This window comes from Egretta garzetta, unplaced genomic scaffold (genome assembly GCF_000687185.1).
Source record: "Egretta garzetta isolate BGI_Z169 unplaced genomic scaffold, ASM68718v1 scaffold178, whole genome shotgun sequence".
Lineage (NCBI taxonomy): Eukaryota > Metazoa > Chordata > Aves > Pelecaniformes > Ardeidae > Egretta > Egretta garzetta.
Window position 1 is genome coordinate 1120786 of NW_009260506.1, and position 26470 is coordinate 1147255.

The following is a 26470-nucleotide window of genomic DNA, read 5'->3' on the forward strand; positions in this document are numbered from 1 at the left end:
AGGAATGCCTATGAAAATATGGGATTTTGGCTGTTGCCCTCTCTGAATTTTTTTTTTTCCCCTCAAAAGCTGCTGATTGGGGGTTAGACTAGATGATGTCTAAAGGTTCCTTCTAACCCAAACCATTCTATGATTCCTCTGTGGAAGGATAAAGAAGAGCTAGAGAACATCATAATGACTGAATTTCAATGGCAGGTGAAAAATTCCTTGCCTACAAAACCTTTTAATTATCAGGAAATCTGTGGGGAAGAATACAAGTATTAGCAAAGTGCTTGGAGGTAATGAGGGCTGAAATGTGCAAACACATTCCCAGTCCCCAAGAAACCAGATATGAATTGATCGTGCTTCTACAGATCTGCAAAAGCACAAAATGCACTTTAAAAAAAAAAGTTTCCTTAGGCATATTTACCATGAAAACATCACAATCTTTCTGAAAAAAATCTAAAATTAATTCTATGACCATTTGACATAACCTCTTAAATGCAGTAGTATCATTGTTCCCCAAAGACTGAAAGAAGAGACAAAATTAAAAAAGACCAACCCCAACATTGCTAGGGAAAAAATGATGACATTTCACCCTGGATCACACATTTACACATATTCCAACCACAGTAATTAGCTGCTTTAAAGACATTTCTGTCCAAAGACAGTTAGGCACCACAGCAAAAAGAAACCATCAACACAATTCACCCTATACAAATGTCCTGTGCTGTGGGATTCTAGCCTATAAACAAAGCAAGGGAAAATGCCTTCAGACAGATTCACATCAGCTTAACTCATGTCCTTCAGCCTTGAAGTATTTTGCACATCTGATCCCTGTACTCCCATATTATTAACTGCACAAGCAAAAATAAATCACTTGTTCCACACTGCAAATTATTCTTTTCAAAGAGCTGATCTGGCAGCTCCTGGGGAACATTTCTCTTCCAAGTTATACGACAACCAATGTATGGGAAGAGTTGTCCCACCACTTCTTTGTCCATCTGCCTAAAATAAATTCTCAGACTGCATGCTCATTAATTTCTTTGTCAAAAATTTTCCACCAATGTGAGGCAGAACTGCAATGGTAGTGTGCTAATCATGGTCTAAGTGATACATTTTTGTTTGCCTTTGCTCAGTTTGGAGATGTCAGACCCAGAAACTTCAGGTAAAAAAGGTTTTTTGCTTTGGATCGCTTTCTTCCAGAAAAGTCCCCTGAGAATTAATAAACTTGATGCTGACTAGGATCAGTGGGGGCAGTGCAGTTCTGCTTACATCCATGAGTGCAGCATTGATGTAGTTACTTGACTCGCCATCCACCGAGATGAGGAAAGGCAGGCACCGGTCCAAGGGCAACACATCCATGCAGCGGTTCTTGTCATGGTTCCTTGGCAAAAGACCTATGCTGCAATCTTCTGGCCGAACACGCGGTGTCACAATATTGAGAGTCTGTGAAGGAGGGAGGGAAGAAGGGAAAGAAAGAAAAAAGCAGGCTGAGTGTCTTTGAATTTACTTCCAAAAAGGATACCACCTGCACAATACATTTATTTTGAAGTTACTTAGACAAGACGCTCTTTGGGATCCCAGAGAATGAAAAAGAAGGAGCACTGAGCAGCTTGTTGCTGTTATAATACACTGTATTTTGCACATCGTCCTTAGGTGCTCTTCCAAACACTGTAAGCTCCAGCATAAATTGAGGGCATTACACACCTTCCAACAATTTCCAACTCTAAAACCCCACAGCAGTGAGATACCATTTCTGTTCTTTCCTAGAGGTTGGAAATAGCTGTCACAGGTACAAGTTGCGGCTTTGACCTGGTCATGAAGTGAGATCTCCTCGTGTTTCTACCATCCCTACCATGGAAGCATGCATCCATTTCCCTCTTCAAGTGGATCCTGTGCAGAAGTACCCTGAGTATTGACCTGGCTTGTCCAGCAGATCAGACTGGGCTCAAATCTTCCAGTGATTCCTCAGTCAAACTATTGATTTATCTTAACAATGCATACAAAAACCTCTTAGGTTTGGGTTCACCTCTTAGGTGAAGCATAGGATGCTTCACTTACATAGTCATACCTTATCTCTGGGATATTGCTGTCAGTCTTTTACCATTACCCGTCTTTCCCACAGCTTGACAGACCATATCTATTTAAATCTAATTTTCTTTTGTGTTATCCATTGCAGAGGCCTCCTCACAAACCAGCCCAGGTTGGTCAGCAGGGATCAAAAATAGCAAATCAAAGTGAATGCATCTTAACACTATTGCTTAAGTCATGGTAGCTTGGTGGCTACCTGATGTCATTCTACTTTCACTTGTTATGTGTCCTCTTCCAGAGCCAAGACCATGCAGGCATACAGTGAATTCCTTGCCAGCTATCAGAGGAACACAAAATATTTAGGGACCAAAAATTCTTACAAAGAGCTTGACTTCTGCCACAGAGAGGTTATGAACGGAGGAAAGAGGAGGGTCAAACAATCCAAGATAAAGCAATGTGTCAAAATATAAAATTTGAAATAACATAGTTGCCCTAAATTATGCAGGTTCTAAAATAAAAACCCCTTTGTCTAGAGATGGAAGGCAGGTAGACTGGCTGGGGAAGAAACATGAAATCTCAGATCTCTGACAGTGCAGATAATTAGGCAGATAACTTGTTAGTGATTTACTCCTGTCTATTTTATGCCCTTCCCCTCTCTCCCTTGTTTTTGTACTTATTCAGATTACAAAAACTCTCCAGAATGAGCTTTTGCATGTTCAGACAATGTGTAGTGCATGAGAAATAGATCCAGCCATACCTGAGGGCCAGCTGGACCTAAATAATACAAATTGTACCAACAGATCTATAGTTAGATCAACTGGTCCATAAAGATTGTAGCAAAAGATACTGTCTTTTGCATTAAATCCAGACAATTAGGGCTGAAGAATGCTCTGAGCCAAAATCCTGTAAAAATAGATTCTACAACCAGACAGAGAATGAACCTCTTATGCAAAGTACAGTGGAACATTTCCTTCCCACAGGAGTTGCCAGCCCCTGGCAGCTCAAAAGAACAAGCACACGCAGGCGACAAATCTTGTCTCATATCATGACAAAATAAGCCCAGCAAGCAGTGACTTTTTTTTAATAGCATAACAGCATTTGATGAAGTTAGGCTTTGGCTCCTTCGTGCCAAGCATCTAGAATCAGAAACACTTTAAAGATCTGATATCACTTGATAAAACCAGATCTTTTTTTTAATTGAACTGTCATCAGTTGGGATCCACATTCTTTATCTCACTATACCAACCCTGATGATTCCCTGTAAGGTTTCAGATAAAAACCACACTTTCTCCCTTTGCATAGAGAGGGAGGAAAAGAGGCGTCTGACTCAGACTGGGGCTCCCAAAAGACATTCTCTTGCTGCAAAAGATACTTTGCTGGGAAAGGAAGTGGGAATTTCCTGCAATTAAAGGAATCTCCATCTTTTTACTGCTAAGAAGAATGGCCTCTTAACAAATAGCAGAGGTCTCTCTCTTTCCCATCAAACTCACCTTGCCCCAAATTTCCCACAGTATTATGTTTGTTCTATACATTGGTGTTGGCTGAAAAATCCTAACCGGATTTACAGCTATATGGGGAATAAGATTGGAAAGCCTCATTCACTGTTCTGCAGGGTGAGTTTTCTACTGTGCAAGAGGTACATCTGCACAGGGCTCATGGCTTGTGTGTCCCAAGCCCATTTATTAGGGTGAGATAAGCAATGATGATATCAAAAGTTGGAAGGAGGGGTCCCCATTTCATTGCTTGCCCCAGGCAAACTGTGCTACTCTAGCACGTGCGAGTTTTACTACATATCATTTCAGTTCTTACCACCAGGTACTTGGCAAAACAGACACAGTGAACTGAGGGATTCAATTAATTGAAAACTAGTAATAGAGACAGGAATGCTCACTGAGCTCACTTTCTCCTTTGTATGGAAGGATGTCAACAAGTTGATTGTCAAGACTCAGAAGCAGCATATGAGCCACAAGAACGGATAATAAGGGACCTTGAGGCATAAATGTTTCTGCATAAATTATGGAAGAAAATGAACAACAGAATATTTGTTGAAATGAGAAGTACAACATTATGTGTGAAAATTAGTACCCTTGCTCTACTGAAGTGATGGGGAAATTTTTTGCTTGCCGAAGGCTGAAAAGTCCATGCTCAAAAACAAATCTCTGTCTGATCCAGTAGTAAACCAACAAAAATCAGCTGAAATCAGACCTTGGCTCAGTGCTCCCCTTCTCTGCTCTGTTGGAAATCATAAAATAACACATAGAAATTGATTAAACACCTTCAACACACCAACTGCAATGACTGAGATATATGAAATTACCTGAAACTCATCTTTTATCTGGCTGGAATTGGTCTGTGGATCTAGTCTGCTGATGTTGTAATATATGGATCTGAACTCACAAACTGGAATGGCCGTGTTGCCACAGAGACATGCCTCCAAAATGGCATCATGGACAAATACATACTGCTCCTGCACAGGGGAGGGGAGAAGATATTAAAATTGTATTTTCAATACAGATCATGAAATATCATGCTGCTTTTTTTTTTTTTCTTAAATCATGCCCGGTATGCATATTTGGCTCTGTTTCATGTGGAGACAAATTACACAGTGTGCTATGTGACAGCTTTGTGAGCATATTTCATCCATCATTGAATGTGAGGTCTCATATATTCCTTTCAAATTTACAAGTAAAATGGGAAGTCACCACTCTCACGAACACTGGGACAAAATGGGGCTGGGCTGAGTGTAATGCTTTTCTGTTCACAATCATAAGGCAATGGTCAGGAATAGACCGTGCTTTGGACCTATGATAACACCAGAGAAACAACTGTACCAACAGGTCTGCTCCATCTGTCTCTTTAAAACCCCTGGATTCTTGGTATTCCAGGTAAAGTTCATTCCCTGAACTAAATATGAGAAGTCCAACAAAGTTAAAAGCCCTTCTCTGTTCCAAGCTATTGTCCTGTCCCTCAGGAGGGGAAGGCATTGAAGCATATACATAAAACTTGTGCAGCAGGATAACAGTGCCATAGAAGTTTGTGCAGCTGCTAGATGCTACGTGAGGGAGCAGCTTGCTTAATCAGCACTCAAAGCTTGAATAAAGGATATTTCATTTGTTTATCTTGCAATTCATATGAACTAGGTACTACTGGAGTCTGCAGTATACCTATGAATGAGTCATGAGAGGATTCAGGAGCTAGCTTTTTTCTAGTATGAGAATAAAATTAATCAGCAATGCTAAGACCTAAACTTCAAGGTTTGCCCTCCTGTCTTAGAGGCCCCGAGTAGCTGCCAGTGAATGTGATTTGGTGCACATCTGGACATGTTTAGGCACTGAAAGTTCTGTATAATCACATCGCAGAGCAAGCAAGTGTTGACTTAATGAATTGCTGGGCTCCTGTTGAGTGGTGAAGCTGACAGAAAAGCAGTACATCATAAGAGGAGACCTGCTGGCTCCTACCTCCGTCTGCACCAAATTGACCCTTTGGGATCGCAGCTCTCGCACGCAGTTAAATATATCCACCACGCCTTCGTTCTCTGCCATGTCAAGCATGATGTCGATGGCAATAAAGCACCCTGTTCTCCCGGCCCCAGCACTAAAAAAAAGAAAAAAAACCTGTGAGGGTCTGCATGGTCAAGGGACCGTGGAGAGGCAGGACTCTATGGAGGAGAAAATAACTGCAGCACAGGCACAGCTGTCTTCTCTTGGAAGCTGCTCCCCTCTCCCTGTTGGGGTGATTTTGTGTGTAGCTAAATTAGCTTAGGATTTAAGAGAATGTGGTGAAATAATGCTTCTTGAAAGGGAAATGGAACCAGGTAACAGGAAAAAAATCTTTGTGTTCTTGAACATCAACAAAAAATTACTAAAATAATCATTATGATTTTGCAGGTCGGTCCATTCACACAGCTCTCATCACACAGGATGTAGGAGAGCAGCCTCCAGGTTGCGAATAGACACAATTACAGACATTTTCTTCCATAGGACTCTTTAAAAGGCATGCACACATTTACTCAAGTGGGCATGGTGGAAGGAGCTCCCTCCTCCACCTCAAACATTTCTTTTCCCTTTTTGATATGGAGGAGTTTGAGTCCCGAGGAGAGTGATTTCAAGTGGTGGACTGTAAAATTATCGAGAAAAGAGCTTGAGGCTACTCAAAACCTTCAGTTTAGAGCCCCCGCTGCTTGTGAGAATTGGACCATCTCCTGCAAAACTGTGTTGTCACTGTGTCCGCCTTCCCTCCTGGGAAATCATCCAAGCTGTTTAGGTGTGAAGGATAGAGAGAGGAGAACGTCTTTTCACATTACTCCGAAAGAAGAAGAGAAAACTCAGCTCAAATCAGGGAAACTTCAGTTGCATGAAAACTCCAGCAGAGCCAAAAGCAAGGAGATTTGAATGACCATAAATTAATGGATCAGATTAATCAACTGCTGAATAGAGAGAAGATATTTTTCATTTGCAGAATTTTAATGAATAAGTGGCATTTCCTCTCCCTTTATCTCTCAGCTTTTCAGATTTTTAACAAATAGTTATAACATTTCTATATTTAGAGGATCCTGGCACTTCATAAATATCGAACAGTGATATTATCCAGCCAGGCATCGGTAGGGAGAATTTGGTAATTACCACTTAAAGCAAGTCATTAAAATTCAAAAGCAGATAAATAACAGAGAGGAAATGGCATTTATTCATTAAAATGTGAAGGATGAAAAATTTCTCCTTGCTTTCTTGGTGACAATGAATCAGGTTCAGACTCCTTCCAGGATCAGACCCATGTGATGGCACCAAGGTAGAAAATCCAGGCCCCGAGCTCTGAATGAATTCCCTTCTGCCAGCTCACCAGGCTTATGTATTTTATTATAAAACTGATTCATTGCTTGCTAAAAACCCCAACAAAACAAAACACACACAACCTCAACCCAAAACTGTTTTGAAAAGGTAAGATTTAATTGATTTTCCTTTTTAAAGTGGTTGTGGGATGTATTCTCTCTCTCTTCCTGAACACACAGCATGGCACTTAGAGGTAATTGCCTGTGGATTGATTAGGGGTGAGATTTTGGGATAGCCGGCTCTGCTCTCCAGCTTGTGCTCCAGCCGCATCTCCTTTATAGAATACATACCCTGAGCTATGGCCCAAACACTGCAGAAGTAGCTGCTACAAACCCAAGTTCTGGTTTTGTAGCAATGTCTTCCCTTGCATTTGAAGTCATCTAACTCTGATGCCAGTCTGCGTGTGTGTGTGTCTGCTCTCCCACCACCAGCAGCATGGCTGACCACACCTTAGACTGTTAGTGCTTCATGTCAGGGACATGTTCCTACATATTCATATATAGTGCCTTGCACAACAGGGCTTTAAGCTCATTTTGAAGAAAACAGTGCAGAAGAGCCCTCACCAGTAAGAGCAGCACCCAGAGAGTTAGCAAGCACGTGATACAACAGTCAGAATTTTCACGGCTGTAAACCAAGCAGTGACATTTCCTCAGGCATTCCCCTTTTATTTACTAGCTGGAAGGCACTGGGCAGGTTTTCAGTCTATTTACATTCCTAATAGGAATTCCTATATTCTTAATCCAGCTCCTGGGCTTTGAGGAGGCCAAGATGCACAATAGCTGGCACTCAGACCCAGACCCAGGAAGACATGTTTGGGATTGATGCTGGTACAAAGCTGAAGTGTACTGTATGTGGGTAAAGAAAAGCAAGGTTGCTTTGGAATTCCCTGTTGGCAACCCTGTCTTTTTGTAGGCATCATCCCTTCTGCCACGTGAGGTTTGTGGTAGATAATATGCCTGGAATGGCTGTCCCAGATATTTACCATCTTCCCAGCTCTGCTATGAGCATCTAAGAGAGTATAGGCCACCAGAGAGCCTTCTACATTCAAATGGCCCTCTTTGACCTACTTATATCATCTCCAATTCATGGCAGCTAAGCTCCAGAGCTGCCACTTTAGAAAAGAAAACCAAATTCCACTTTGTTTCCCCATGAGGCCCTGAAATTATACTCTTAAACAAACAAAATGTAGTTGATTATTGCCAGATGAGAAGAAAAAAGGAAAAAAGCTGAAAAAGCTGTTGGAGAAAAGGCTCAGACAAAGAATTTGCCTACCTGCAGTGCACAACAATGGGTCCTGCTTCTGGGGGATTGAGAAACTTCACCTGACGAACGAAGCCCAGGAGGCCTGTGGCGTAGCAAGGAACCCCATGGTCTGGCCAGCTGGTGAAATGGAACTGCCGAATCTCTCGGATCTCATGGTAGCCTTTCTGAGGAGACAACACAGCCTCTATTTTTCTTCCATCAGACTGCAATCAGCATATTCTGATCACTGCTCCTTTCCCTCACGCAGAGGGCGGAACAAGCATTTAGCTCTCATTATACACGGGAACATGTCCTGCACCACTTTTCACTCTGAGAGATTTCAAGCTGAACTCCCAAGTACAAATGAAGTGGGTAACATAAAACTGAGGTCTCTGAAGGTGAACACCAGCTCCTCGTTCAAACTTCTTAAGAGTTCAAACCCAGATGATCAGGAACTTTACAGGGTGACTTCAGTCCCAGCATGCCGTGGCTGCACTTATCCAGCCTCCTTTGCTGCTATTGCCATAAATCCCCCAGAAGTCACTCTTAAGTCCTTTTTGAAGCATTGAAGCAACAGCTTGGGGAATGAACACCTACAGAGTGGGCATGCCCCAGAAAAGGTAGATTTTCTGCCCTCTCCTACCAATTAAATCTCAGTTTGAGATTACAGCTGGTGGTGAAAAGGGCAGCAACTGGTACCCAGGCCTTCTGGTAAGACCAAGTTATTGGTTCATGAAAACTGACACCACTTGTATATACCCTAGGGTATATACAGAAGGGTAACACAGAAGTGTCTGTTAGCTGTGACACCATACAGGAAACGTAGGGTGCAAGCCAGCAGCAGGTCCTCTAACCTCTCAGACTCTGGCATTAGCATTTCTTACCAAGTTTTTCATTGATTTAATGAATTATGGAGCTGATGTATTAGAAAACAGGAACAATATTCCCAGTGTGGCTGAAGTTCATTTAGCAGGAATTTCTGAAAAGCTTTAAAACCATTTTCTAGGTGAGGAGTAATTTGGGCAGACCTGGAATACTCTGATATTTAGACTTCCAATTTCTAATTACATGTAAGAAAAATCTTCCAAATCCTGACAATTTGGGGATAATTTTTATACTCTTTATTTTATTTTTATTTCTGTTGAAAGGGGACCCTACCTGGCATTCATTTTAACTGATACCTTTTTTCAGCTGTAATTTGCCAATGACAGCTATTTCTGGCATACTATCAACTATCTGCTGGCTTCTGGATGCACTTAAACTTCATGCATTGTGGATTCTACTTCTGTGGCTACATCAAGATGTTAATTTAAAATAATTTGTCCAAACTTGGCATCTCTGTGAAAAATTTAGGTTTCTGAAGTGAAACCTGTCCAAATAGTAACAGCTCCCATCTTCAAGAGCATTCTGTGTATGTTTCCCAGAGTTCACATTTCTGTCCACAAATTAATTTTGTATCAAAATTTCAGCTGATTGAAGATTTCCTTACCTTTTGTACAGTAAATGTGCGTATGACATACTCTGCCAGTGGTTCCGTCTCAATTAATGTGACTTTAATATCTCCATAGACCTCTGTGTCATCTGGCCAGTATCGAACACACTTTACCTGGGGCAAAATAGAAAATATTGAGAGAAACTAGCTCAAGTTGAGTCAGAGTTGACCTATATTTTACTCCACTTTCAAGCTGAAGCCAATGCAAATTGGGCTTTCTTCTGATGTACAGACCGTCAAAATTAGCTGTATTAGATCAATTAGAAATTAGATCAAAATTTCTTTACCATATATAGAAACCACAGGGAGGATTCTTTTTTTTCAGTTTCCTCAGTTGTGAATATAAATAAAAGGGTTTCATTTAGCTCTTCTTCTTTAAGATAGTCTTCTTTAAATTTCCATGTACACCCTGACCGTATATTAGCATTACAGAATACCTGGCAGTCACTACCACCATCCCTTTTGAGAAAAATCTATGCTCTTGGTATCTCTACTGTAATTCTGAACTTCCTCTGTTTAGCCAAACAATTTCAGTTCACAGGGATTGTGAGATACCTGCTGACACATTACATTTGTTTGACTCTAAGCTTTCCTTACAGATGTGGACACAAAACTGACATTTTACCAGTTGTGACAGGCCTCAGCTAGGGCTCAGGAAAGAAATCTCCTGGTCATGTAAACATATCCCAAGCTTAGCCACTTCTAGAAGCCATGTGCAAAACTAATAGTAGAAATTGAAGCCAAGGCTGTGAAGCTCTAGAAGGGATATTTAGGCTAACAAAGCCTATCAAGTTATTAAATGCTCTAGCATAAAAGAGTGGAACAGCACCTAAAAGCTGAAGCAATTAGCTACTGCAAAGCAGGTTTCATGTTTCAGTTCCAGTCATAATTGGAGGGGGTTTTATAAATATTAAATGTGATTAGTGTAGGTTTGTTGGGGTTTTTTTACACATAGACATGTATTTCAAACTGAAGTGTCAGCAGAAGTTAAAATAGAATAAAAAACAATAAATGAATATAACTGGCTGGCATTCAACCATGAAGTCTAAAGGAAATCAAATACAAAGCAGCTGAATTACTAATGGATGTGAGTAAACCGTCATTCAGTTTTTTCTTAGTACCAAAGCAATGGAAGGTGACAAACATCAGGACAAAATTTTTTAAGAGCTCCCATTTCTGGCTGAGAATGTCCCTAAAGCAAAGACTACCAGGAGTGGGAAGAATATGCTGGGGAAAGCCACCCCAGACATGCTTTTTCTTATTCCCTAAAGTCTAGCCTGCTCCTTTTATTTTTCTTTCTCCCTTTATTTATTCATGTTTGCTCCCATCTTGGCCTTGGCAATTGCCTTGTGCTGACACAGGGACTTCTGGTTCATCTGAGTCCAAGAAAGTGAAGTGGTGGGTGTTGAGGAGGCCAACACTGCTGGTTGGCCCGTCTCATACCACCATGGAACAGTGATCTTCTGAAGTGATTGGAAACTCTAGGCTTTGAACTGTCATTTAAAGAGCTCTTTTGATAGTTTGAACACCAGTTGTACCTTCTTGCCCCTCTGGATTTTTGGGAATAGAGAAGTATTGAAATTATACAGATAAAGAATAATTATTACAGAAGTACATTTTTCCTTCTGTACTAAAAAAGGAGGCAGCTTCTCAGCTAGCATAAATTTGTATAACTCTCCTAAAGCTGAGACTTACACCAGGAACACGATCCTTATTAGTCTAGAAGGGAAGCAGCTAAGTATTACAAGATCTAGCATTTTAGAGAAAAACCCAGAGTGGCTTAATTCATTCCCTTACTACAGTAAGCAAAAGGAATTTCACTTGCTGAGCTTGCCTGAACAGCGGCACTGTGTTAATACCCAGTGCGGGTTTGGCTTTATAAGTTGGGAAAGTGGTACCCTTACCCTTCCCACTTCCACCAAGTTGGTGACCATGACAACACTTGCAGAGTTTTCTTGCCAAATCATTCTCCAGAAATCCTTCACTGTCTCTTGCATCGGCCCTGGGGCAGGAGAAAAGACAAAAGGACATCTTAAGAGAGTGTACTGAATGCCAACAACTCTTTTCAGCTGTTCCCCAGCCATTGCCCTGCTCCCGAAGGATCCTATTCTCCCTTTCAAAGCATCCCGCTGTGATTCAGGCTTACAGACACGAACAGCTTGGAGCTCTTTAAGAGATCGGACACTTTCTCACAGGGGGTATTTAATGTTCTAGCATGCTGGAAACAGAGGTGATGGCTGTATTGTAAATAGTGGAGATGGCTCCAATAGGTAATCATGTATAAGAGACGGGACATGGATGCACCCTATAGAGACTCTGTAATTAAGGCTGTATTGAAATTTGTAGCTGATGTAGCACTAAAATTTTTCCATTTCACACTTTAATATTTATTAGTTATGAAGGAGGAAGGAAACATGCAGAAATTAGCCCTTTTCTGAGGTTCCCCCAGAGAGAAAAAGTTCAGGATCCAACAGCCAAAGAGCCAGTACTCACAAGAAGTTTATTAGACTAAAGCCTCCCTCTGATCTTGTTTCCTTCCTCTGTTCTACACTGTAGATGAAATCTTCCCACAGACTCCTTTCACCGCTCTGCCCATGCTCCATCCTCCATGCTCTCTGCCTTGCTGCATTCCCTATACCTGTACATCCTCAAATGCCAGTTTTATTCTAATATGTATTTTCACTCTTTCAATAGGGACAAGCCAGCAATGAAGTCAAAATCAGAATTTAAAAATAGAGTCACTTCTACAAACATCACATTTGCAGGTAAGGAATGCACAAAAATGAGGACAATTAACGGTAGAGGAAGTGGTCATGGCATAAGACTTTGGCCAGTGATGCAGGAAAACAGCACCCTGTTCTAAAGAACAGGAGTAGGGAGATTTGCCCTCTAACATGGATAACCCTCAATATTGAATTGTCTTTCTTTTTTTCTTTTCCCTAAAGGCATAGGAAACTCACCAACTAACTTACGGAAGGTGGTGCTCAAATACATTTCGTACTAGTTCCCAGTAACCAAAATTTCACCAGTCACAGGCTTATTCATACTGCCCTCCTCAAGCAATTTCATTCCAGAAGGTAAACCCAAGATCCCTAAAGTCCCTTTTAGTTCTAATCTCATACTTCATGCACAAAGGGCACATTATAGATTGTACTGCCACCTCTAAGTCTGTAGCATTTTTCATTCCTGTAGCTGAGGTTTTGTGTTTGAGTGCCTTAAAGATCTTGGAACATTCTATACCCTTCCCTTTTGTGCCCCTATACCAAGTTTTCATATGCTTCCCAAAACAGAAGATGTCACACTATAAATAGCTCTTACAACAGTTTAAAACAGCAGTGGTTTTACAAATATTTAGACATACAAGAATGAACTTGCCTTGAGTTGCAATGTAATGGCGAGGCCGGTGGTAGCCCTGGAAAAAAAGAAAATATGTGACGATCTGCAAGCTCATAACTCAGGCAAAGCACGCCATGCATTTTATACTTTCCAGGTACCAACTACTGCTGCACTCTTCACACTGTACTAACAGTGGTGATTGAATGAATGATGACAGGCAAGTAGGGTGCCCTATGAGATTTTGAAGTAATGGTATCTCGCTCAGGCTGAGTAATAAGATCTCATCATGCTACAGAGAAATCAGGCATGGAGCAGTTATCACTATCTCCTCAAAGAAACACAAGTCCTGTGACTAACGTGGGCAACTCTGAGAACTAATAGGCAGCGTTTTGCTGCACCTTCTTGTTTGAAAAAGAAAGGTATGCATTTCCCTCTGTATGAAAATGCTGCACATCAGTCTTATGTAACTTTATTGGGTGTATTTTTCATCCCTTAAAGAAACTCTTCTGAACACTGTCATGTTGCTAAGATTTAGGAGATGCATACAAGAAGTGTGTGTTCATTTCATCATTCTGTGTGTGTGAGGGAGGCTGCTTTTTGAATGTTATTTTATAGCACTAAAAAAAAAAAAAGTCAATCTATTTACATGCCCTGCAACCTTGTAAGAAGTTGATAAGTCTCAGATATCTACTAATGCTATTGCAAGGGGCCGATACTGATTTCTGTATATGTCATTTAGCCCACATTCCACTTATGTTGGTGGATCTGTCAAACATAGGAAATCTCCATCTGTCCAGACTGGTCAGACAGAATCAACTGGAGACCGAGAACCTTCTCCTTGTCATGACATGATGTTTGTATAATGTTCAGCTATCATTCATATCAGATCAGCAGTCCGTCCCTATGTCAGATGCACCAAATTCATAAGCAGACTTGTCAGCAGGAGTGTTTGTCACAGCGGGAACGTCCAGGAGCCTTACGTCTATGTAATTGGCGTTTATGTAGTCAGAGTGAGGGTCCCCATCCAGCAGCTGCAATCTCACTCTTGAATGATCATCTGAAAGAAGGAAAGAAAAAAAAGTGACAGTAACGATAAAGAGGAGTTTCTAAGTGTTTTATTTTATCTGCCAATTCCTGCAGGTGGGTAACTGAATACCTACAATAACAAAAAAAGAAAGAGTATCACAGGTATTCCTGTTCCTACAAGCCCTTTCTTTTGTGTTTAAGATGTAAAGTTTAGATCCTTAGGTTAGTGTTCATTCATACTCTTGTGTTCATTAAATTCACTGCTGTCACCATAACCCTTATAGAGCCTTTAGTCGGACCACAAATGTTGCTTGGTATGGGGGTCTTGGGACAGATCTTTGCAGGATGTATCTCCATCCACAAAAGCCATGTTGACTCTTGGAAGTAAACACCTCCCTGGCTTCATCTGAGCTGTGGAAACTGAGGCAAGAGCTAAAACAGTCAAGATCACGATAAAAATACATAGGTCACAACAGAAGTATAAAAGATTAAGGAGGGTGAAATGGCAAATGAGAAATGGGGAAACCCAGAAAGATGAAAGGAAATACCAAAGGAAATCAGAGTAATGTTCCTTTATGCAACCCACAGAACTCAAAGCAACAAAACAGCATCAAGGCAGTGTTAAAAAAGAATAAATCAGAAATATTCATGGTTTTGAGGACGTTCAAAGTTACTTTAGATAAGGCAATAAAATAATAGATATCAATCTTTTCATCCCACAGCACGCTCTACAGTTCAGACACAGAAAGGAACTACCCCAGAGGGCAGATTATGTCATGATTTTCCACCAAGGGAATATTTTGATCTTTCTCTGGAACAGCTGGTGCTGGGCTCTGTCAAAGGAGATACTCTGTGAGCTGGGCTGTTGAACTGATTTGGTCTGGCAATCCCAGCACTGGTATGCAATTAATTGCAGAACTGCTATCTAAGGGCCAGTCGCTTGGCAAAGGGTACTAGGTTACAGCGGTCACTGCTGGGCATGCTGGGCTCATTTTTAAAGGATTTTTTTAGGAATTATGATACAGAGTCCATGAAGTTTATTTCCTCTCTACCAGCTCTGTAGACCCTAGCTCTCAGTCAATAAAGCACTAATGTTCAGAAGCACTTTGCAAAATACGGGCCTAATGAATGATTTACATTCAATTAAAAAGAATCATAGCAATGAAACATAAAAATATGAGGTGTGATTCTGCAGTAACTCAGTCAAAAAGGGTTTTAGTCATCACTTAATTAAACGTAGAATCAGATAATAATTGTGAAGACAGATGTACATGTGGTTCTGAAAACCAAGATTTGGATAAATACTAAATATTCATTTGATTATGTAAAGCAATGATTCTCATACTCTGTTCATTCTTCGGATGAGATTTTCACACCCCAAAAAGATAACCACATTGCTGCATTTATCAAATTCCATATTTGCATTCAAAACAGGTTATGCAGGTGAATCCATCAAAAGCTCTGTTATATTTGTATTAATAAATACAACCTTTGTAGATGCAGTGGAAGTAGGTATATTTCTCAGAGTGCTGATGTTCCCAACTCTAGACAATTACCTGCACTCAAGGCAACTGCATTAGAAGTTGCAGTAAATCATGTGGTTCGACAGACAACAAAAGAATTTATACTTAGAGCAATTCACAAAGACAGACAAAGAGCTGATTAAACTGGACATTTAGATGAAATACACAAAATCTCCTGCAGACAATTTCACACTTGCAATTCAAGGCAGGAAACTAAGGCTAGTTAAGAATCACACAGAACAAAAGCAAAGTAAAAAAACCCTAGAGCTAATGTTTGGGAGGGGAATATTTGCTAACTCCTCTTGTGATGCCACAATATCATAGCATTATGAAAGTCTTAACTTTTTGCAACAATAGAACTAAAAAGTGATGAGACCAAAAGTGACCCTAATGGCACGTGAAAAGAATCTCAGGTAGACTTTTTAAGTGGGACAAAGACACTGCCTATGCATGGTGTGCAGCTGAAGTGCTCTGAATAACCCTCAAGGAAGAACCTGCCTCTCTTTATTTAATAGAACCAAACCCCAAAATTAAGTTTCAGCTCTTTGAGCCACTCTTTTGTTAAAAACTTGAAAAAGACAGGATGAATTCCTCCTGAGGGAGCTAGATGTGAAAGACCCAAGAAGGAGACTGCAGAAGAGGTCTATGCATTTAGGACAATTATGGATAAAGAAAAGATGGTCTGTAGCTGTAAAAAGTGTTGCTGATTTTTTTTTTCCCCTTTAAGCCAAATATGGTTTATTCTATTTGTGAAGAACAGTAATGAAGAAGTGACTGCTGGAAATGATGATATCTTTAAAAAAGGAGACATCCAGGTTTAGGTCCAATTATATTTTGAGACCAAATGAAAAATACTTTTAGTAGAACTTTGTTTCAGGAGGACAGAATTTACAATATTTTATTGCATATTTTACAAAAAAGAGGTTCATTCCTGTGGCAGATTTATTTCTCTTATGAATGTGAAGAGTGCAGCAGAAAAAAAATATCCAGCCCCCTCTGAGGGCTGGAGCACCTCTCCTATGAGGACAGGCTGAGAGAGTTGGGCTGGTTCAGTCTGGAGAAAAGAAGGCTACGGGGAGACCTGATTGCGGCCTTCCAGTACCTAAAGGGGGCCTATAGGAAAGATGGGGAACGTCTTTTTAGTAGGGCCAGCTGTGTTAGGACAAGGGGAAATGGTTTTAAACTAGAACAGGGTAGGTTCAGGCTAGAGGTAAGGAAGAAATTTTTTACAATGAGGGTGGTAAAACACTGGAACAGGTTGCCCAGAGAGGTAGTGGAGGCCCCATCCCTGGAAACATTCAAGGCCAGGTTGGATGGGGCTCTGAGCAACCTGATCTAGTTAATTCTATATGGTAAGCACACAATATATTAATGTTATCTTAATGGTGCCTTGAATCTTGTTCATAAATTTAGGAGCACAGTCTGAATAAAAGTTCATGAAATAACTTACCTTGTAAATTCCTTTTTCTGCCCAAACTTTGGAAGTTATTTGTTTGGGTTTTTTTAAATGGAGAGTGGCAAAAGCCAATGAACTTATTATGCTACTAACAGTAATGATCTTGTACTTAGGTTCTTTTCCTCTATAGACTTTAAAGGACTTTTTAAAGAACAGCAAGTATCTTCACTCTATCTTCTCCCAATGGCCAGCATTTATTTCTGATTCTGAACCCTTTCCCCTGGACTACAGCAGCCAAGGAGACTACATATTTGGCACACTGAAATGAAAGTGCCACTCAACTCTTCTGTAAATTTATCAGACATCATATCACCGTGTGTTACAAATGGATTATAAGAAACTTTAAAAATGGAGGGGAAAATAGAAGAAAATTTGCCTGTCTGTTAACATTCAGGACTGCAAAAAATGGAAATATCCTTTCACAAATGTAGAAATTATTTTATTTCTCCCTGTTTACTATAGTCTGTATGCAAGTTAGCAGAACTCTAAATTTGTATGAAGAGTACTTTGCCTCAAAACTGGTCTTAAAACAGATTTTTAAAATGACAAGAATTTCACTGAAAAACATTGTGCTCCCATTTTAGCACAAAAATGTTATTGTTTCAAACTTCTGTCAAAATTCCCATTAGTGATCATTTGAAATATTATTGCAATTTTTCCACATCTCATTTTGACGCCAGCACTGGATTAATCTCACACAACTTTTACCATCTAAATATTACACAGATAGTCTAAACTGGCTGTCAAGGTTCCCCACATAATCAATGGAGAAATACAGACTTCTTTTGAAATCATTCAACCCAGTTCTGGTACAAAAGGATGATTTGCTCTCCCAAGGCATGCTGTCCTCCCCTTTCTTGTCCCACTGGTGCTGGACTGTGCCTTGAGAACTGAGTAACAGCGAGGTGTGTTATATCCCACCCTCTCAGGATCACATACCATGGACACTGCACAGACAGGCAAGAGTTGAGGCACTACAGATGAAACCAGGGAATAAAAATGCTTGGAAGACAAAAGACTTCTATTCTAAATCCAATACTGACATGCACTTTTTTTTTATTTTATGCATTATCCCTGTCCGTGGCCAAGAAGTGCACTCCACCTGCATTTCAGCTGAAAGCTCCGTTAATCTCTCTCTGCTGTTCATCTCTTCCACCACAAAATTCTCTGATTAATTCACAGTCTTCCAGCCCAAAGCATACGGTAGTCAGAGCATGAAGGAAACGAAGCAAATTTCTCTACTGTCTTTTGTCATCAACTCAATAGTTCTTAACGGACCATCAAAGAACTATAAAACCACGGTGCCTAAGTGGGAAGATGCTCCACTGCAGATGGGAGGATGTGTCTAAAGTAGCACCAGTACAAGCATTCCTGTGAGTACTGACCTCCTGTAATATTACGTAAAGGGGGAAAAGAAAGGGAAAGAAAGTGCTCTCCTATAAGTCAAAGCAAAACACAGTCTTGAGTCTTTATGTCCTCAGCTCTCATCTGAGAGTTTTTACTCTCTTATAGTGTAATGGCTCTAAATCTGGACAAGGTGGGGAGAAACAGAATGGAACCAAAAGTCCCATATAGCCTCTGGATGTTTTCTCTTCTATGTAACAGCTGTGCCTCAACCCACAGAAGCTCAACATCCCTCCCCTAACAACCACTTGCTGATGTGTTTTGAAAGCCTCAATATCTAGGCCCTAAAACATATTTAAATCATTTCACTTCAGCACATAAATGGATACACTACCCACACTGGCCCCCCAAAGAAAAATCTTGCATCTCTACAACTGTCTTTGTGTTTACAGGTTTTATACCCAAAGCATGGGAGCAAAGCTCATGGACTCTGCTGATATAATAAAAAGTTTGGGTAGGGCAACTTCCTCCAGCATGGCAAATCTGTGCAATTACAGTGCATCTTTCCACCATCAACAGTGGATTTCTGTGGTCCTACAGACCCCAAATCTGCTCCTCAGCTTTTTCTTTTCTCCAAAAACATACCAGTGTTACAGACTGAAGGGAACCCTGAAATGCTGGGGTTTAAAGCATGGGAGAGCTTAGAGCTCTCTTGCATCTCCTCTCCATGAACAGATTCGCCTCATCTGCAGTTTTGATTTGCAAATGTAAGAACAGCAGATGTTGGGGCTGGCAGTAAGAACTAGGTTTTTGTGCAGAGCCACGATGTTAATACAGCCCCAGGAAAGCAGCGAGCTGAGAAAAACAGTCCTGTAAGTGTACTATTACCCAGAAGGCCATAAAGACAAGATCTAATCTGCTGTGATTCACTGAGCAGTGCTACTTATTGCAAGAGCTTACAAACCCACATTTTAACAAAAGTCTCTGAAGCAGTTACAAAAGTTAGATCAAACCCTGACTTTTCAATATCTTGTTCTTGTTTAGCTGTGGTTAAATAAATAATGTTAATTGCCATCTGCAGCCTTTTGCCAAATAAACTGGCAGGAACAACCAGTACATACTCTGGGTTTTACCAGCAATTTCAATTCTAGCACAACAAAGCAGCTGAGGGTGTAACCGTTTCCTAGTGCCCCTCCTCTGCTCTGGCTTTTGCACAGTTTGTACCCACGGAGAACAACTCATTTTCATAATCTGCCCAGAGGGAACTAGTCTCCTGCTGTTCTCAGCTCTGCTATCAATTCTCTGTTCTGGATTCTGTCATTGCCTTTACTCAGGAAAGTTGCCCAGCATCGCCCATCAGTAGGGTCTGGCTCAAGGCTTAGCCAGTGATACCACTGATAATTTCCTAATGGTTTTACAAACTATCCGATGAATTACATGCTCCTTCCTCAGGCATCGTCCCTTCCTTCTCCCTAGCCTCTTCAAAGTGAAGCAAGGATTTCACTCTGTTTTATAAGTCTTTACTGCACATTACTAAATTCTCCTTGGTGTCTTTTAGAAGAGCTGCTGTCTCCTCCTCAAGCTCTTTGTTCTGTTATATATTTAAAGTGAAGGAAACACTCATTTTATTATTTACCTTCAACTCTTCAGCGTCTTTCCTTTTTCACCACCTTCCTTTCCTTATCTATGCCTTTCCACCCTCTCAACCTCATTCTGAAATCTTTCCCAACAGCCCTCAAACTTGGGCTTCTTTTCTGATGTTTGTCTGTGAAGACACTTCTTCCTTAGCTTTGATTACATTTTGCATTCCCTTATTCAAGCGCATCACCTCCTACCTGTATTGCTACTGTATTTATATTTATAGCTAAAAGGCTAACATCACTCTCCATTAGACAATAATTCATCTTTGTGAACACTCTCCCTTTAGATAATACCCCGTTTATCTTCCTCGATTTTGCTTCCTTAATTTCTTCTCACATTTCACTTGGAGTTCAACATTTTCTTTGTGACCACCTTCAACATAAATTAGATGGTAGCTATCGCAAACAGCCTTGCCTTTTTCACCTCCACTTTTAAATTATGTCAACTGCTTCCTCAGAATCTTACAGAGAAACAAAGAGTCTTTCACATTTCCTTCCTTATATCATACTATAGCACTTCCATCTTCAATCCAGTGTGTATTTGTAACAGCTGGACTATTCATCTGTCTTAGACAAATTTAATCTAAGCTAAATGTATAGACAGGTAAATTGAAAGTCTGTCTGGAAGTATCTCTTTTTCCGAGTAGGAACATAGGAAACTTAGAACAAGGTGGAGTTTTTAGGCAGCTGAAGTTAAGGGAGATGATTTTCACGCTAACAGTAATACTCTGTAATATAGTAATAACTGTAATACAGTATTATCACTTCCATTTTCCACACTGAAAAACAAAGACTGATGGAACTGGTGACCTGCTCACAACCAACACAGAAAGCCAGCAGCAGAAGTGGGATCAGAGCAGAGCTTACAAACTTCTGATCTTAATTTCCAGATTTCTTTATCTTTACTGTAGGGTCCCTGAACTGAGCTGTTCTATGCCACCATTCCCCCGAAACTGTTATATGAATAATTATTTTCAAGTCTTAAAAGAGAGGAGTAGTTACGTGTCAGATGACCTTTCTTCGTGGCCAATTTTTTTTTTTAATTCTTTAGTAAAGTCTGTTTGTTCAATAGGAAATATGTATTTAACCTGAGAAAAAATTCAGTACTAAATATATCACTCAGCATGACTTAATTTTGCTCATATAGCATTCTATAGATTTATCCAGTCATGAAAATCTATGGCACATTCATTTATATTCTTATTTCTTGTGCTGATGGTCTCAGGCCTGGCTTCTCCAACTTGATGCTGTGCAGCAGCCCTTAAAAAGAATTACTTCTCACACCTCCTCTCCCCAGTCATTACAAGGAATAATGAAACACTGGGCTAAGCTGCCTGGAGAGCTCATGGAAAGCTCAACTTTGGAGAGCATTGGGAAGAGGCTTCACAAATATCTGATAAAAAAAAGACAGAGGTGAATTTAGTCGTGATGGAGAATAAAGCTGACCTAAAAGGTTTTATGGGGTCCTACCCTGCAGTGCTGCGATGTATCAATATTCCTATAACACCAACAGTAATTGGTTATTGAAAGAAGTAAAGAAGTAAAACTAAGAAACTTTAGTGCCTTTTCAGCTGCCTTATTGTGATTCTGAGGCAGAATCTAAGCTTGTCCCAAACATCAAACCAGCCCTCTGGGGATGAGCAGCAACTGTTCCACTGACCACAAGGAAGGAGAAAATCTGATCTCTGATCCATATCTAAAAACCTGATATATCTGCATTTCCTTTTGTGGTCTCATTTGTGGCACTGAAAGCTCTGGGTTATGTAATAAAAATGGACAGAAAATGGGCATCATCACCCACTGTGAAAATCTGACAAAAAGATTTAGCCCTTAAATCACAAACATTAAGCACAAAGCAAGGTGGATAGAAAATGCGTAAAAACCCATAAAGTCATGCAATGAATTTATGTAAAACAATTAAAAAACCATAAAATAAAATAAAAAATCATAGAAACATAGCCTGTAACAAACAGCTTGAACTACTGAATGCTCACCACTGTAAACCAGCTTTTAGTGAGATTCTCAAGCACACCCTTTTCCACAGGATGTATATAAAATCTTACAGAAAGTTCAGTTTAATGTGAATTTACACCTACAGGAGATTATGTTTCCATATCTGTTTTTATTGCGGTTTTCGTCTTCTTTGGCTGTATCCCAGGATGCAGTCTGCCCCTCGGGTAGTGCCTGCAAAATAAACAATAGTGGAGTGTTTATAAAAATATGGCCAATGCCTTCAGGTGGATTAAGATGACTGAGCAGGGCAAAAATACAGGCACCGCATAATTCAGTAGTCAACCAAGCGAACAGCTGTTCTTGAGGAAAGGGCACATCCACTAATGCAAAAAGCAGAGCTTGGTGCAGACCATTTGCATCTCTTGGCTTCTGCCAGCGAAGAATAATTTTCCTCCTGCTACTTCAGATCTAAAAGGATGGGGGGAATTTGTTTCTGGCTGCACAGTCACAAGTTAACTTCATTTCCCCTGTAGATCAGGGTTTGTGGAGATTTCACATACCTACACTTCTAAGAAAACCCAGATGGCTGAAACATAGTGCTCAGTCTTCATATTTAAGTTGAAAACAGGTACAGTGGTTTCACCAGTTTCTATATTAATAATGGGGTGCTGCAATACAAACCACTAAATGGTTTTCTTTGGGGAAAAATAAAAAGAAAGCTCAGGGTTTTAGATCATGTGTAAGGAAGAGAGGCAAATGGAGGTAAAACATGCTCATGAAGTATGAAAATAAATAGTCATTTTCCTAAAATCTGCTCTTACAGTTGAGAAAGGATGGGGTAAGGAAACTGGCAGCACACCCTGCTACCCTGCCCTATGGCTTGGTCCGATAACTATTCTGAACACACTCAAATGAGCCTCTTTCCCCTTGAGACACGTCTGGAAAGGATTTTCAAGGCAAAGTATTTTCAGTGTCACTGATCTGGCTTAGGGGCGGCCTTGCCTTCCTTAGAAGATGGCCCGGACCATCTTCTAAGCAGGATGTAAGCAGGATGATCCCTCTTCCCCGTCTGGGGATGGTCAGGGGAGTCAGCACCAGCAGATCAAAGCAGCAGGCACAGCAGTGCTTGCTGCTGGAACAGCAATGACACCAGGTCCCTGCGTATCGCTGGCGTCACAACTGGACGGAAAGCCATGATCTGCAAACCGGTGGTGTCAGCTGCAGCCAGCCTAGCCCTGACTTCTGCTGAAAATGCAGGGGAGGAGAAGAACAGCTCCCACTGAATTGCCTTTCTAGATCTGCCTTCTCCAAGATCGACTCCCTAACATGATCCCACATTACTAAAAACAACAGCCACATCATAAATTGTATTATTTATGTTCCCCAGGGAATTACACGGGTTTTATACCACAATCATTGTAGTATCATATCTGCCTTAGCTAGCAGCAGGTAGTTTGACACAGCTGTGCTAGAAAATGAATTTATATTCATATTCACAAGCCATCCAGGTCTCTTACAGTTCCTGAATGCAATAGCAGAGAGACACAATTATTAGGATCTACAACACTGACATTACAATTAAACTTCATATGAGCAAACCCCTGGCAGACCAGATCATTGTGAATCTCCCCCAAAGGGGTTCCAGGACAGAAAATGTCAGGCACTGCAGCACTGCCACGAGCATTGCTGACAAAAGACAGGGACAGTGAGTTCCTATTCAAAAGCCCAGGAGAAAGAGTAATAACTCTGTAATTGGTGAGGGCTTTGATCACACATATATTTCCTTTACAGACAGCAGTTTCCAAATAGCAGCTCATCTCCTGAGCAAAAACAACCCAACCAACAAACCACACAACAAAAAAAATCTCTGAGTAAAAGAAAAGAGGTGAGGAAGGTTCATTTTCATCTTCAAAGACTGAGGAAAAAGGTTCCTTATTTTTCCACTAATATCAAATTACAGCAGATTGACCAGAGAACAGCAACAGTCATTAGACATCTAGTCATAGCCATAGGAAAAGGAAAAAAAAGAAAATCCTTTCTCATGATTTCCATGTGGGAGAAGCTACCTTGGCCAAAGAAAATACATGCAGGTCCAATAAATCCCTTTTCAACAAACCTTATCCTTTCATGTGATTTGAACATGAAATTCTCCATTGAAATGGATGTTTTTATATTTGCCTTATATAGCCTCCAAAGATTAAGAGTCCAGCATTTTTCATCTCATTCAACACCAAAGACATCTCTGCTTTTCACAGAGCTATCCCCCTCTGAAGAGAGAAAGCACAGCTCTGGTTGGTGAGGAACACAAACTGCCTTGGCAGAGGTGTACCTTATAGCCCTACTGTTATACACCCCAGACGAACAAACTGGGGTAACTGCATGCACATGGGTGGCACAGCACAATTGTTTGGTGAGATCACTAAAAATGCAGCACGAAGAATTGAAACTGCATTAGAAATACAAAGGAAAAAATATCAATTATAATTCTGTTGCATCCAGAATAAGAGGAGCATACCTAATGTTTTGTTCCTTCAGTTTTTGTTCATAAAATAAGTATCTCTATAATAGCAAAAGGGGTTAATATTTCTGTTTCTCTCTGCGTTATCAGCAATGGTAAATCAGGATAGATCACTCGGGCATCAGTATTTGATCCACATTTCGCAGGAAATGCTCCCCCTTCTTTCTTTGATTCAACAACTGTGAACTTCCAGTGTTCAAAGACCTGGACTTGATTTTCAGGTTTTCTTTACTTTTCTTCTTTTAGAGAAGTTTTGTAAAATTTCTACTGAAATATCTTCCCAGTAGTGGAACTTATGTTACAATGATGCCTTTTAAACTAAATTGATCTAATTTTTATCTGAAATTACAAGGATAGATCTCTAAAAGTCAGGCTCATCTCAAATCAAGCTTTCTAAGCAACATAGATGAAACATAAGTGTTCACATTAAATTGAGGCTTATTGCAAGCCAATTTAAATTTCCAATGTATGTATTTATTTAGTTTGCTGTTTGTTTTTAATTCAAATAGGAAAACTGGTTCATTTGCACTGATCTGCCCCAATGCTGCAGTATTGATGCCAAAGGCAACAACATCATGTAAAATCCTTGCTGCTCATCTCAAAGCTTGCCAGATTCCTGGCCCCCTTCCCGAAGCCACTACCTTCTCAACAGTGGTGGCAAATCTGTTCTCACAACTCTGCTGTGACCCAGGGTTAAAAACTGCTTTGGATAAAAAAAAATAACCTGAAAAGAAATATTTCAGCCAGTTCCATTCCCCATTCTGGTTCCATAGCAAAGCCTTAAGCCAACATTGGCCAAGAATGGCATAAGACAGGTAACATCCCACTGCCAAACATTTTGCAATGTCATGTCATAGCTTGAACCACAGGATCTATTCTTTTGACCACACAGAAGATGTGTAGCCAGCCAGAAATGAAAAGGTTAACATCCAGGGGTGACTTCAATAAGCTGAAGACTCTCAATATTAAGATGCTTGACAAAGGAGCCACAAGATCCAAAATAACTAAATGGTCTCAGTAATGCAGCAGAAGAATGTGCTTTAGTGACATCCTAAATCATAATGGAAAATGAGTTTGGATACTTAAGCTTATTATCTCCTCAGCCAGTAATTGGCGCTCGCAGTAAGTCTGTGGGACTCGTCCCGCAGCTCACAACAAATCAGGGCTGATAGCTTCTGAAGAAGGAACAGGTGACATTTCAACGTGTCTCGTAAAAATATTTACGGCTATGCCTAATCCCAAATAGTGCTATCTACATCCAGTGCCAGTGATGCATTTTTCTCCTTTGGTCTACATGTTTTATTGCTAAACAGACACAGCAGCCAAAAAGGCCCAAGTCACACTTTGGCCTCAGGTGCATCAGGCAGACCCAAAATAACACACACATGGCAAGTGCTGACAGATTCCCACATTCACACACACACACACAGAGTCATCATCCATTTCACACCAGCAGTGACACCACTTACACGATCACATCCTGCTTCTCATCTCAGTGGGGAGTTATGTGCAAGATGCAAGCACCAGAAATATTTGTCAAGATGGCTTCAGTAAAACATGCTGCCTGTGCTCTAATGGTCTGTAGGTGAAGGTATACTTTAAACAAATATCAGACGCAATTTCCAGGTTACTCAGTGGAGATGAGAATGTACAGAGATAAGAGATTCTCATGTGTGACTGAGACACTCCGTTCAAAGTGATTTTTCATGAGAGTAAAATTATTTGGTAACATGTCACTAAATAGACTGTAGTTTATGCTGTCAATTTGCAAAGCAAGTAGAAAATCAGCTCCTTAGAAGAAAAAACATATTTGGAGGTGACACTGATATTAGTGTATGAAAACATGTTTTAAAAGAGACATCAAATTATTTTCTAAGATTTTATCAACCATTCTGCAAAACGTTTTGCAAAACCAGCTTTGCAGCTTTGTGTTCCTCCAGTTTCCAGTCTGAGACACCACTCTCAGCCAACTCAAACTTCCTACCTTCCAGGAGTTGTAACACTCCTTGACATCCTCCCTGCACTTGTGGTATTGGTGGTGGTGGCTGAAACCTGTGTGGAGCTGAAGTGCTGCCTGCATCCCATGCCCTGAAAACCAAAT

The 26470-nt window shown here is 40.5% G+C and overlaps 1 protein-coding gene across 1 annotated transcript in view; it reads right to left on the reverse strand.

Annotated features, from left to right (window-relative positions):
• Nucleotides 1–26470, reverse strand: part of PTPRT (protein tyrosine phosphatase receptor type T) — a 350381-nt gene that overhangs the window by 9468 nt on the left and 314443 nt on the right. The window contains exons 21-29 of the mRNA XM_035900121.1: nt 21995–22082; nt 13890–13966; nt 12949–12985; nt 11478–11575; nt 9571–9687; nt 8112–8266; nt 5472–5607; nt 4331–4480; nt 1255–1428 (exon numbers count right to left, since the gene is read on the reverse strand). Coding sequence (XP_035756014.1) covers nt 1255–1428; nt 4331–4480; nt 5472–5607; nt 8112–8266; nt 9571–9687; nt 11478–11575; nt 12949–12985; nt 13890–13966; nt 21995–22082 — 1032 coding nt within the window. The remainder of the gene's footprint in view (nt 1–1254; nt 1429–4330; nt 4481–5471; nt 5608–8111; nt 8267–9570; nt 9688–11477; nt 11576–12948; nt 12986–13889; nt 13967–21994; nt 22083–26470) is intronic.